At 35.7% G+C, this 13,269-nt stretch overlaps 1 protein-coding gene across 2 annotated transcripts; it reads right to left on the bottom strand.

Moving 5' to 3' along the window:
* Nucleotides 1-1,806: 1,806 nt before the first annotated feature.
* Nucleotides 1,807-10,233, bottom strand: LOC120145530 (QWRF motif-containing protein 2-like). Of its 2 annotated transcripts, XM_039159355.1 has the most exons (7): nucleotides 10,167-10,233; nucleotides 7,998-9,696; nucleotides 3,919-4,038; nucleotides 3,155-3,271; nucleotides 2,939-3,028; nucleotides 2,241-2,348; nucleotides 1,807-2,156 (listed from the first exon to the last, which is right to left on the bottom strand). In XM_039159355.1, the coding sequence occupies exons 2-7, from the start codon at nucleotides 9,486-9,488 to the stop codon at nucleotides 2,049-2,051; spliced, it is 2,034 nt and encodes a 677-aa protein (XP_039015286.1). In that variant the 5' UTR covers nucleotides 9,489-9,696; nucleotides 10,167-10,233; the 3' UTR covers nucleotides 1,807-2,048. The 2 variants fall into 2 exon arrangements, with proteins under 2 accessions (XP_039015286.1, XP_039015287.1); XM_039159356.1 differs by lacking the exon at nucleotides 10,167-10,233 and having other exon boundaries at nucleotides 7,998-9,763.
* Between the last annotated feature and the right edge of the window lie 3,036 nt (nucleotides 10,234-13,269).

The raw sequence follows: 13,269 nt of genomic DNA, 5'->3' as shown, positions 1-13,269 counted from the left end.
TTCAAAAACTAGTTTCATGTTAATTTAGCAAAAATGAAGGCCATATATAGTCATGAACCAAACTCTGGTGAAACTTTACTGTGCTGCAAGGAACAAATGGTTACTGTACAATGGAAGTTGTGGGATGCATTTTGAATACACACAAAGAGCAGGCAGTCATTCATTCATGCATGTTGCTTATATTTTAACTGGGAAAGTACAACCTTTGCTACATATTAATAATGTTGATAATTAAAGGCTTGGTGTTATGGCTTGATATCGGTATGCCTCGATGTCGCTCGTTATGACTATCTTATTTTGGAGCAAAGGATGACACCTCGAGAGCCATGGGATAGGTGATACACCACCGAGTGAATGGTACGATGCCTGCGATTGAGTTACGGAATTAAATTCTAATTTTCATTAGGCCTCACGTGATCTTCCTCCCACAAAATAATGCTTTTGAGACAATATATCGAGGGATGACCATTAGATGACGGATAAGCTACTCGTCTTGGATACCCAATTGAGCAGGTGTGTCGATATGCCTTGGGACATGAGGATGATGTTCAGTATCCATGCGTGGGGCGACCCAGTATTGACCTACCAGTGATCCTACTAAATAGTAGTATACTATCAACTAATGTCTTTGGCTTCTGGCACATGAGAAGCAATATTTATTCGTGGGCATTATACCAGGTTCCACCGGAAAGACATCATGAGATGGGGACCTTGTTAGTAGATATTCAAGATTATCCTCGATCATGTCGGATGTTTGAAATCTCCTTACAATAAATGTTTAGAGTGACAAGAGCACGCAATCTTTTAACTTAAATTATAAATAAATTCATATGATCGAATCATGAAAGGCTCTTTGGATTACACAAAAAAAAAATAGATAATTCATAGACAAATAAACGAGAAAAAGGTTGACCTTAACTAAGAGTAAACATGGTGTTGCATATGTATCAGTTTGGGCTAAACATGAGTTGTCCATGACACTTGACACCAATTGGACAAACCCACTACTTGTATATGCCAAATTAAGATGGAAGCAATGTTTCTAAGAAAATTTTACGTCTACATCTTAATCAGAATAATAAACAGTATTACCTATTTGGACTAACTAGTGACATTATTAATTAAAGGGATTAAATAATGGCAAATTAAAAAAAAGTATAGAGATTAAACTCCAAATTTGAGTATAGCATGAGGACCATAACCAAAATTCGACCCAACAAAATTAGTGGATACCCCACCCTCTAAAGGCTTTCTTTGTGTTGCCGGACCACATCCTTAACTTGTACTTTTATAGGTATCTTTGGTAACTCATTTTGCCGTAAGAAGTGATGAAGCCAAAGAAAAAGTTGAAGTCAGTGGTCACGGATCCGATCACTTTTATGCTTTCTTAAATGGCGAATGGCCCTTCACCGTGTGGCATTCTTGACGAAATTGGAATGAAAATGATAGATCCGTGTTGTTTACTCAAAGATGAAGCTTCAATGCTCCTTATGGTTTTCAAGTTTCCTTCTCAATTTATCTATTTCCAACTCCATTAACAGTTTTGGGAAACATAAATTGTCCCAACATTCAATATGTTTCAAGCATTGATCATCTCACCCCAAAATGACCAAAAAGAAATTCCGGGACATAGTGGTTCAATCACAAGGCTTATTCGATCCGAAGTGGAAACATGATTTGTGTTCCTGCACTCGGTTCCTGATTACACTATCAACACAACATCAATGTGGATGCAGTTCAATGAATAAAGAGAAATGAGGAAACGAGATCATCCTACAAAATACATGATAATCGATTATCGGATGAACTTACATATTTATATATACAATGTTTTCTTTTTACCTAATGAAAGAAGAAGAAAAAACCAAAAAAAATTAGTTCTTGTATACAAAAATCAGTTGAAGGGAAAAGCCACTAGATCATAAGACAACTGGTTCTAAAACTGCTAAAATGAGAAGCCAAACCTAAAAGATATAGTCTGCTGTGATTTTGTCCGGTGCTGCCTCCGCCTATTGTAGGAAACATGAGCTCGGGTGTAATGTTAGTGTTTAGGGTGAGTTGTCAAATAAGATTAGTTCTACACGTGTGGTCAGGTTGCTGGTCGTGGATACGTGATTTACTTGTATTATATGTGACCTTAAGCTACAGTCCTTAACCTGTTGAAAATATTCATAATGAGCCGCATGAGCAGATGAAAGCAGAAAAAAGATTGGAACATAAAACAAAACACCGTTTTCAACCTGAATGGCTGCTATTGCGGACAAAAACTCTTTACATCGTTCAAGCAAAAACTTTTCCTTTGCAGCTAAGCTAACAAGTTCTGCTACCAAAGAATTCATTTCCTCCACCTGCAAGGGACAAATGATATTAAGATAATTAGGTAGATTTGCCCTTTTCAAAGTGCAATTTCAGGCCAAAGACAAGGAATGTATTTCTTGATAACGAATAATAGTAGCTCCTGTTGACAAAAACGTGTGATCTGATTTTTAGATAGGAAAAGCAAGGCAAAGAATCCAATCAGCCGCAAAGGATTTTTCTATTAACTTTCTCTTCTTTTTAGCCTTATCTTTCAGTGAGCAGTTCTCTTTCCCATAAAGAAAGCAACTGAATTGGAACATCGCATCTCTGCTTTTAATGCCCACTACGGACGGTAACATAAATACTTCTACTGTCTATCTAGTTTCACGACTATTATTTATGGTTGAGTGCTTTAATCTCTCATTTCAGAGAGCTTTCCATTTTCTGCAGCCGTAATCAAATTTTTATCTAATCGTCAATTAAGAGCTAACTATAGAGCTCTGAACCTCTGACTACGTCTTCACAACTTACAACTGGCTTGTAAAGAACTCAATGATTAGAAACAAATACCACATAAAATAGCTTAATGGTTTTTATTTTGGAAGGCTAATGTCCAGAAAATTGAATTAATGAATTTTACCTTGGATGATAGTGAGCATACTGAAGCTGCCATTGCCTGCATCATCTCAACTGCTGAACTGACAGCATCCTTCAGATTTTGGATATCAACCTATTATAAGAGAAAATGGAAAGACAAAACAAGAGCAAAATTTTAAACCACACTGATAGTCGCGAACTGAATCATTAACACACTGCGTATTTAAAAGTATAAGGAAAAAAAAGGGAAGAAACTTACTGTGGCTTTTCCAACAATTGGAAGTCGAAGAGTACTAGCCTTTAAAGCTTCAGTTGCTCCTAGCAAAGAGCTAGAGTGATCTCTTTCAAGAAGGGCCCACACTTCCAAATGAGCTATCTACATTCACCAATTATAAAAATGTACATCATGGCAACAATTCATGCTATAAAAGCCAGCATCTTGTAATGGAGATTGGAAAGGATTAGGCCTGTTCTAACTAGCACGAAGTGGGGAAGGGCAACAGAAGATCTAAGGAGGAGTCATATTATCAAGCCACCACCAGCCATTTTCGTTTTGGGAATGAAATACAACAGTAAAAGGATTTCTCTTCTTGACTAGGTTTCTTTTTTGCATTTTTGCTTTTTGACTTCCTCCAAATCCAGAAGGTGCCCAAAATTTGAATATAAATCTAACAGTGACCCGTTCTCTAAGGAAGACAAGAATAATATATCAAATTTTCTTCTTCTTTTTTTGCCATTTTTTATGTGTATTAATTGATACAAACAGTGAGTACCTACTCATTTCATGGTGTAATTGAATTGTAACTGCTCCTAAGCAGATTTCAAAATATTAAAGGCCAGGCAGCCCACTTTGACCATTGCAAGAAACTTATTAAAAGTTAATCATTATAAGGTCAAACCCTACTTTGGTAAATCCATTGATACAAAAATGAAATACATGCATGATACGATAAATTCATTTGTTTAAAGAAGTCCACAGGGGTTAGTTCAATACTTTGAGAAACTAGAAGTTTTGAAACTTACTTGTCTTTTCAGGATGGAAGTCAATTTCAACTTTTGCCTCAGCAATAGCAACTTAATTCTCTTGAGGGTGACAGAATGCCGCAGTTCTGAAGTTGTTACCCATGCATTCCACAGATTTTTCTGATACAAAAGAAGGAAACATTGGAGATATTAGAAATCATGTTAAACCTCAAATAACGATTATTATCTTCTATTTTAATACTAAACTGATAATTGCACCAAATGGTTGATAAAAAATATCAACTGTCAAATTGCATTAAAGTCCTATGTTTATTCGGCAGCTTATCAGGTGGTGATATTCCTATATCTACATCATTTGTTTCTGAGTCTACCCATTCTCATAAGGATAAAATCTGGCTTCATCATGCCGTTTAGGTCATCCATCTTTTAGGATAATCCAGTTAATGTTTCCTTTATTGAACATTCTTGCTCTTGATTCTTTTCATGGTACTGATTGTGAAATAGCTAAACACAAACGGGCTTCATTTCCTCTTAGTAATAAAAAACTCGTTACTTTTAGTCTGACACAAAGTGAGACTTGGGGGCCATCAACTGTTCTCAATGTTTTTAGTGCTCGATGGTTTGTTTCTTATATAGATGATTGTACCCGTGTCACATGTATCTATCTCCTCAAACATAAATCTGATGTGAGCAAAGTCTTTCTTAACTTCTATAATATGGTTAACACTTAGTTTGGTACCAAAATTAAGAGATTTCGTTCAAGCAAAGCAAAAGATTACTTTCATCAATTCTTTTCTCCTTTTTTCAGAAAGGGAGAATTATACATGAATCTTCTTGTGTTACCACGTCAGAGAAAAATGGTTTAGCCGAATGAAAAAATAATCATCTCCTAGAAATCACTTGAACCTAATTGTTTCATAAGCATGCCCCTAAACAATACTGTGGTGAGGCTGTTCGACCCATCTAATCAATAGACTACCCACACATGTTCTTGAAATGCTAAGTCCGATTGATGTTCTCCTAAGGTTTTTCTCCAACTTCTCGGCCTCTAATAACCTTATCCCTTGTATTTTTGGGTGTATTGCCTTTGTTCATATTCATTCTCACCTTAGAGGAAAATCAGATCCGCGTGCCATTAAATGCATCTTTGTTGGGTATTCCTCTACTCAAAAAGGTTATATATGCTATCACCCATCTTCTCAAAAAATTGTCTTAACTGATGTCACTTTTGTTGAAAATGATTCTTCTTTTCTTTGTACTTATCTTCAAGGGAGACTTTGAATGAGGATGACACTGACATTATCTATCTTCTTTATCCTAATTATCTTTATAAGTCTACCTCTTTATAGTTGACACCAATTCTTTGCGAACCACCAATCCCTGAACATGAGCCTACTACTCCACTAAACAAGTCAACTAAGTCTGTTGAAATGATGGAAGATGAAGGAAATCAAGCGAGGAAAATACAGGTTTATTCCCGGAAGAAGGCATCAATCTCTCGCCAGGTACAAGTACAATCTCCTATTGGTGTTATTGCACACTGACCAAAAATTGCTTCTTAACAGGTACCCAAGATCTCTTCTAAACTAATGGCAATACCACACCAAATATAGAGCCAGAAGATGAAAACCCAAACACTAATGACCTACCCATTGCTTGCACGAAACATCCACTCTATCTCTTCTTGTCCTAGCAGAACCTGTCCCAAAATCATAAAAATTTCCTAACCAATCTTCACACTATACTCGCGCCAGAAAACCTGATTGAGGCATAAGCAAATAAGAGGTGGGAGGATGCTTTGAAAACGAGAATGGCAACCCTTGAAAGAAATACACGCGAGATTTTTACTATTCAAAAGCATGACAATATTGCCTTAAGACCCTCTTCTGTCACTAAATCTAGTCTCTTAGCAAATATAAAAAGAAAACTAGAAATGGTACACTTTCTTAGGAACTATGGGCAATTTCATGCAGCCAGAAACGAATAACTAAATGAAATGCAACCGGTGCATGAATTCAACAATATAGCACCCAAACAATATTATATAATAACATATTGGACTAAACTACATGATACTCTCCAAGGGATATCAATAGGGATGGCAAACGGGCGGGTCGGGTGCCGATACCCCCTCCCCCATCCCCATACCCACCTTATATTTTTCAATCCACCACCCATGATGGGTAAAAATTTTCAAATCCACACCCGCCCACGCGGATACATTCTCAAATCCATCCCCACACCCACTACCCACTAGAGACGTACCCGGCTAGATCCACCTGACAGCAAACTTAAGTTATACATAAGCAACAAACATAAAACAAACACGTCCATTAACCATAATGATTCAAGGACATTATATATTTATATTTCCCTATCATCTGCTTTCTTTGAACTCAACTATTCCATCAAAATATGAGAAAATATCATCGAATTTAACCAAAACAAAAGCTGAGAACAGTTAAGTTTTGTCGAAGCAAACTAAGATGATTTAAGACCTCCTAAAATAGCATCCCTCTAGAAAGGAGAATACAACATAGGCCCTTTTTAAATGAGCAAAAAAAATTGCAGCCTTTTAACCATAAACGATAAGACAACCATATTATTACAAAGATTTTCCTTCAATGCATTTACTGATCATAAATAAATGTGAAAGATATGGGTAGAACATTCATTTACTCCTCTATTTATATGTTAACAGTAAGAAAAGTAGTAAATTTGGTGTTTCATTTCAAGATATAGTTTAGGAGGTGCCTAAAATAGGATTCTCGGTAGAGAATAGAAGCAAAAAAAACAAATGATATTACTATACCGAACTAAAGAAGCTTACTTGACTCTATATAATTTTTTTATGTCATTATTCTAATAACAACTCTATAGTTAGTAAAAGATAAAAAAAATATGAATTTAATTTCGGGGGACAAGGACAGGGGAAAGTAATAAAAGCACAAGGAAGACATTGAATCTCTGAACATATGAAAAACTTTTAAGTACAAAAGAAGATTAGTTTCCGAAGATTATGTTTTAGGAAAATGTAAGATGTAACCTTAGCTTCATAAATTTGAAAATTTTAGAAATAAATAAAATAAAATTCAACAAACGAAAGGACCAGGAAACTCAATAATTAAAGAACGGAAGTTACGAGCAATTTTTAATTTAAAATACTTTTAGCACTTCGAAAAATTAGAAAATTGCAAAATACTCTATTGAAATTTGAATTTGAAAAAGTCAGTTTCAAAGTGAGCATATTTAACCTCCGCAACTTTTTCCCCGTAGCCAAATAGAGTACTAGAGAAAGCACGAGTGAAACACTTAATTCTATTAAGTGGCGTTAAAAATGGAGGTTTGAGAAGCAACGATCTGACTCTGTTGGCCTAAAACGTGGGTGCTCGGTCACAAGATACTGATTTGCAGAACATTAAGAAATTAAGCTTAAAACAAACATTGAGATGAATCTAAAAAAATAATTAAAAATCAGTACGAGCAAATAAAAATTAAACTCTTAAAACGAAATGCAGAGGAGCTTAAAATGAAATGACTACGGAAATGGCTCTTACAAAAATTAAATTTCAAGTAAAAAGGGAAGAAACGTACCTGAATAAGTTGGAGAGTGAAGACCAAAGGTTTGAAAGATCGGCGCAGTAACGAGAGGTTTGAAAGAAAAAAATTTATGCATAAACTTATCCCTAATATTTGGTTAAATTACAACTTATATCTTATACAATATTAGGATTTATAAATTAGTCTCTAAAATTACACCTAAATTCATAATGGTCCAAAATTTAATAGATATTTAGCGAGACGGGCGGATGCGGGGAAGGTAAGGTCTTAAACCCATTACCCGCTCACTACCCGCGAGGGGTACCACTTTCTAAATCCACACCCGCCCACTATCTATTAAAATTATACCCATCCCCGCCCCAATTGGAATGGGTGCGATGCGGAATCTACGAAATTGTACACGTTTGTCATCCCTAGATATCATAGGCAATCTTAGTTGCCAAGCTAATATTGGTGAAAAAAAGTAAAGCATTCATCAAATAGATGAACAAAAATCAAGTAGGCATAAACATTGAACGTATTGAGAATTATGAGATGGAAAGGGAGGGTACTTATACCTCAGCACACAGTTTCTGCGTGATGAAAGTAGCATCTGCCCTTGCATTTGCAAATCTCCATTGCAAATAACCATTATAAAAAAGCCTCAACATGTGAGCATCAACAATTCGATCCTCTCCCTTCTTTCCTCTCCGAATATCAACAGAAAAACCATGGATCGAAGGGGTATTAACAGCAGTACCACTCATCTCTTTACAACCAACTGCATTTCTAACCCGACCAGGACTTAGCCCTCTTGATGGAGAGAAACACGAAGATGTCCAAAGCTTACTAGGAGAAGGAGGTCTTATACTACCTCTCATAGGAGAAGCCACTGCACCGTCACAAGAAACCCTTCTTGATTGACTAAACTTAGCTGGAGAACCAATTCCAGAACCTGGGCTTGAAGACAATGGTGAACCCGGGTCCTGCAACCGCCTTAACCGGCTGTTAGTTTCCTGCCAAAACCTTGCAGACACGGCAATATTACTGGGTCTATTCTTCCCTTTCAAATTTCCACTTCTGCCAGTTCCAGAATTGGTGCTCCCAGAAGATATACTATCTGTATCAGATGCAGCATGTTCACAATGAGCCTCAGTTAAAGAATTGGAATCTGGGTTTTGCTTATTGGCATCTTTTAATAACTCGGAACTTCCCAAATCCAAACTTAATCTACTACCACCATCAAAGGAAACCCTCCTGCTACTCTCATCAAGCATCACCGAATGTTGCAATGACTTAGCTAACACTGTCCCAGATCCGAAAACCTTCCTTTCACCGCCACAATCCAAGCTCCTATGCGAAGCTGAACCGGAACCCGGAGTCACTTGACGTGTTCTCCCGGGCCAGAGTTGCTGATCCCCCGGCTTCGAGTTCTCCCCGTGATCTCTCACCGGAGTAGCTCGACGTCTCTCAGGAGTCGCTTTCCTTATCAAAGTAGAACCCACTTGAGCCTTTGTCTTACTGATAGGAAGCGAATGGGCTTCCCCTTGAAAAGAAACCGACAAACTTCTCGTTGAAGTAATCAACATCTTGGTAGCAGCTGACATTTCCGCGGCGCCATTAACATTATTTCCTTGCGACAATTGACTCCCCGGCTGCCTCCGGTCGACGGATTGAGACCGTTTGGGAAGCAAAGATGAAGTAGTCGAAGTAGAACTAGCATTTGTTGAACGAGAAACAAGCGGAGAATGAAATCTCGTGGTCGTTTTGTCACCCGTCGACATCGTATTAGTGGAACGAGAGATAAGCGGCGAAGGAAATCTCGCCGGCGTTTTGGCTGCTGCTGCTGAAGAAGAAGAAGAAGCGGAAGGAGACGGAGACAAATACCTCGAAGAAACTTGCCTACCTCTGGGTTTTCTCGTAACAGTTGAGCCATTGTCTTTGAGAGGAGGCCTTTTAGCTGTTCCAACTGTTGGGTTTCCTCTTTGATGAGTATTTGTTTCTTGTTCCGGTTCTTCAACGGGAGACTGTGAAGGAGTTGGCGGACGAGACAATGCAGCCACCATCATCAGAGACTGCCAAGGAATCTAAATTCTTTTCCACATTACTTTGAAAGAAACTTTTGCATATTAATTGGTGATAAGTGTCTCCATTTCCATGGCTGAAAACAAAGGATTTTTAGGTGATCTAAACAAGTGTAGAAGGACGGCCATACAATGCTTTTGAAGGATCCTCCATTTTTACCTCAACAACAGCGAAACTCACACAGCCTTGTTTCTGGGTTTACATAGATATATAAGAGAGAAGAGTAGGTACGGTGAGATTTGGGGAAAACATGGAGAAGGAAGATAGTGAATCAGCTGGGCTTGTGGCTTTGGGTTTTTTACGATTCTTCGTAAAACGTTAGGTTATTAAATTACCAATTGTAAAACGTTAGGTTTTTGTAACTTGCATATGATATTTATACACGATTAAATTCAAATCCTTCAATTACAACGTGCATCGGATTGTATATCAATATCACAGCAACTAATGTGAAACAAAAAAAATTAAAGCAAATTAATTAGGAATAAAATCTTTAAAAGAAAGATTAAGACCCATTGTCATAATCAGTCTTTAGATCTAATATCACTTTGATTAAGCGTTCATAAATCAAAACACCTGAACCAATTGTTTATTGATATTAGATTTGAGATCTAAAAAGGAATATCAATTTTCTCAAGAAACAAACAGCAGGCAGGATTTACCTTATATTGTGCTGTTATAGAGAAAGTACCTTGGGAAGAGGAGTCCCAGCAACAAAGAAGGCGATTGTATCAAATGGAATATTATAGCAAACAAATTTCAAGTTTTGAAGGCATGTATAGTATATATCCAAGTTTTAGTCCTCATATTATACATAAATTTTAAATTTAATTCTTTTATTTTAATTCTTTACAATTCTCTCTTTATACCCACAACTTAGTAGGTTCAATCTTAACAACATCATTTAAAAAAATAATTTTAACCATTTGACAACAAACATAAATTAGTTATTAATTGAATATGGTTAGCTAGGTTTTCATGTGGTTCCTACGATGTCACGAACAATAAACAAATAACGATAATTTCAAACGAAACCTACTAATAAGCTTATAAAAGTAAAAGGCCAAATAACACTAATTTAAAATAATATGGATTAACTATCAAATTTCAACGTAATGTGGGGACTAAAATATATTATATATTAAGAAAAATAAGTGACGACAGAAAGAATGCATAGGGATTATTTGAAGCGAAGTCATATAATATAAGTCCTTTGTTCTATTAGAGATTAACATAAAGATGCAATGTCCCCCTTGAAATCTCCATTTCCCTTGTTTCCAACGCTAGTGAAGGGTCCAATATGTCTACAGCTTGCAATAACATTGAATTCTCAGCACTAATTTTAGCCACAAGATCTAACTGGTACCTCTAATGCTGACTTAATTAAAAATAAAACAATCTTAATAAATAAAATAAACAGAATGATATTAGAAATCATCCAATGGAAGTGCAAAGAATGAAATTAGAAAAAGGTGGTGGGTCGAGTCTGTGTTGGTCCCAAGAGAGATATTAGGCATCCGTATGTGTAGCTGTAGAGGTCGAGTAGCAGGCAAACATTGTAAACACCTCATTAATACGAGTATCGTTGTTAAAAAGGTACGTATTAGAGATGTAAATGAGATGAGACGGATTGTAAATTACTCGAGATCGGTTCTGTCAAAGTTTAGTCAATTTTCGAATTGAATAGACTTAAATTCGAATTCGACTCGAATTCTTAACGAGTAAAAACTAACTACTTGAAACCCTACTCGAAAAGCTCGTGAGAAGGTCGAAAGAATAACATATTAAATTTTAGAAAAAAACTAAATCAAATTATTAATAAAATACTAACATTTCTATGATGTTCTTTCTTAGGAAAATATAATATAAAGTTTTATGTACTTAAGTGTTAGGTTTGAGTTCGAGCTTGAACTTCAATTGAACTAATTCTGAGAATAAGTTCAAATTTTTCGAGCTCGAGTCAAACTTTATTTTTTATTTCGAGCCGAACTTGAAAATTTAAGCTCGCGGGCTTTCAAGTTGAGTCGAGTTTCAATTTTTTATTTTAAATTCAAATTGAACTTAATAATTTTAAACTCGTAAATTGTCGAATCGAGATGAACTTAATTTTTAAAATTTTAAAATCTAGTCGAATTCAATAATACTCGAATTTAACTCAACTCATTTGTAGCGACCGTATGGATCATGAAATAATGGGTTGGGAACTTTAGTAGACATGATGAGACTTGGAACATACTCCATGGAATAATTGATCTCAAAGAAAAACACCCCATTAACGGATGCTTTTGTTTAATTGGGGGTAATTGGTTAACTCACTTTCCAAGTGATTATAAACTTCAAAAAGCTTAATGCTTCCATACCCTTCCAACATTGCTTCTCCCCTCCCCCATCTCCTTACCATAACTAGGACACAATCTTCATCGTTAGGACCAGCTCGATTGAGTTAAGTTAAAAAATTAAATTATTTAAATTGATGAATCATATTTTATAATTTAAATTTGATTTACATTTTTTAATCGAATCGGTTTTATAAAATTCAAGTTGTTTGAGTTTCTGTTTAAATTCAAGTGTAAACATTTATAATATTATGGTACTATTTGATTTCAATATAAACGATTTCTTATAACCATAAACAATACTTATATATTTCTTCATATTTTTTCATATGTGATATATCATAGTTAAATGACTCCACTCAAACTTTAAAACCACTCTACTAATTACTAAAAAAAATTAGATATTTGAGTTTGATTTTATAACTCGGCTCGAATATAAATTTTTTTTGTGTCTTTTCCGAATCGAGTAAAAAACTTCAATTTTTCAAGTTTGTTCACCCCTTATCTAGGAAAAGTTAAATTATATCAAATATCATTAAGCTTTGAAGTATGATTCGATTATATTATTAAACTTTCAAGTACTTCAATTATAACATTAAACTTTAATTTTGATCCTCTTCTTACTTGTATGTTTTAGTTTTCACTCAAACTTTCCCAATACACAAAATTATCCTTTCCTTTGAGCTTTTGATCGTCCTCATTTTCATTGTTCAATTCTGACCATCGAATCGAAATATTTTGCTCTCTTGGCTAAATTGGAGCCATCTCATCATTGGAATTGCCAAATCGACGATCAAAGACCCTATGAACCCATGATAGGCCGTAATCTTGTTCACTTTTTTTTATTTATAGCGTCCGTTGAGTATTGATTTCGTTGGGGTTTATTATACGTTTTAGGTTTGGTGTGACGGAGTTGAAGGGCCATGGTTCAACGATGATGTATTTAAAGTTGCATTGATGGATAGTAGAGGTCAACGACAATGGTGTTGAACTACGATGTTAATGGACAATGATACCTTGGAGAATAACCGAGACAACTCTATAAATCAACAACCAAATGCGGCAGTGAGACTAAAAAACCTTCACAATCAGATTTCAAGACTTATAAACAACTTAAAACGCCAATAACAAAGCTTAGTTTCTTGTGCTAGATGGATATATCATATGCATGATTCATGCTGCACATCGAATTGCCCAGTGCTGTAATGGAACAAAGCTAGTTTACAGACACCAAAACCACATAATGCAATGAATTCATATGCAACTACTCCTTGGAGAATAACCACGACTTAACTCTATAATAACAAGAACCAACTGCAGCATCGAGACTAAAAATCTTCACTCTCGGATTTCAAAACTTAGAAACAACTTAGAACCTCCAGTCCCATTAATAACAAGTGAAATGCAAGTAACAAACAGGATCCTCACA

The sequence above is a fragment of the Hibiscus syriacus genome, unplaced genomic scaffold, assembly GCF_006381635.1.
Source record: "Hibiscus syriacus cultivar Baekdansim isolate YM2019G1 unplaced genomic scaffold, ASM638163v2 tig00110893_pilon, whole genome shotgun sequence".
In the NCBI taxonomy this organism is placed as follows: Eukaryota; Viridiplantae; Streptophyta; class Magnoliopsida; order Malvales; family Malvaceae; genus Hibiscus; species Hibiscus syriacus.
The sequence above is the reverse complement of the archived record's forward strand: the minus strand, read 5'-3'. Positions and strand labels throughout refer to the sequence as shown.

Coding starts and splice junctions, on each gene's coding strand:
- LOC120145530 (XM_039159355.1), bottom strand. CDS start 9,488: ATGATGGTGGCTGCATTGTCTCGTCCGCCAACTCCTTCACAGTCTCCC. Junction 3,029..3,154: donor CAATTGTTGGAAAAGCCACA/GTAAGTTTCTTC, acceptor CTCTTATAATAG/GTTGATATCCAAAATCTGAA. Junction 2,157..2,240: donor CCGCAATAGCAGCCATTCAG/GTTGAAAACGGT, acceptor TATTTTCAACAG/GTTAAGGACTGTAGCTTAAG.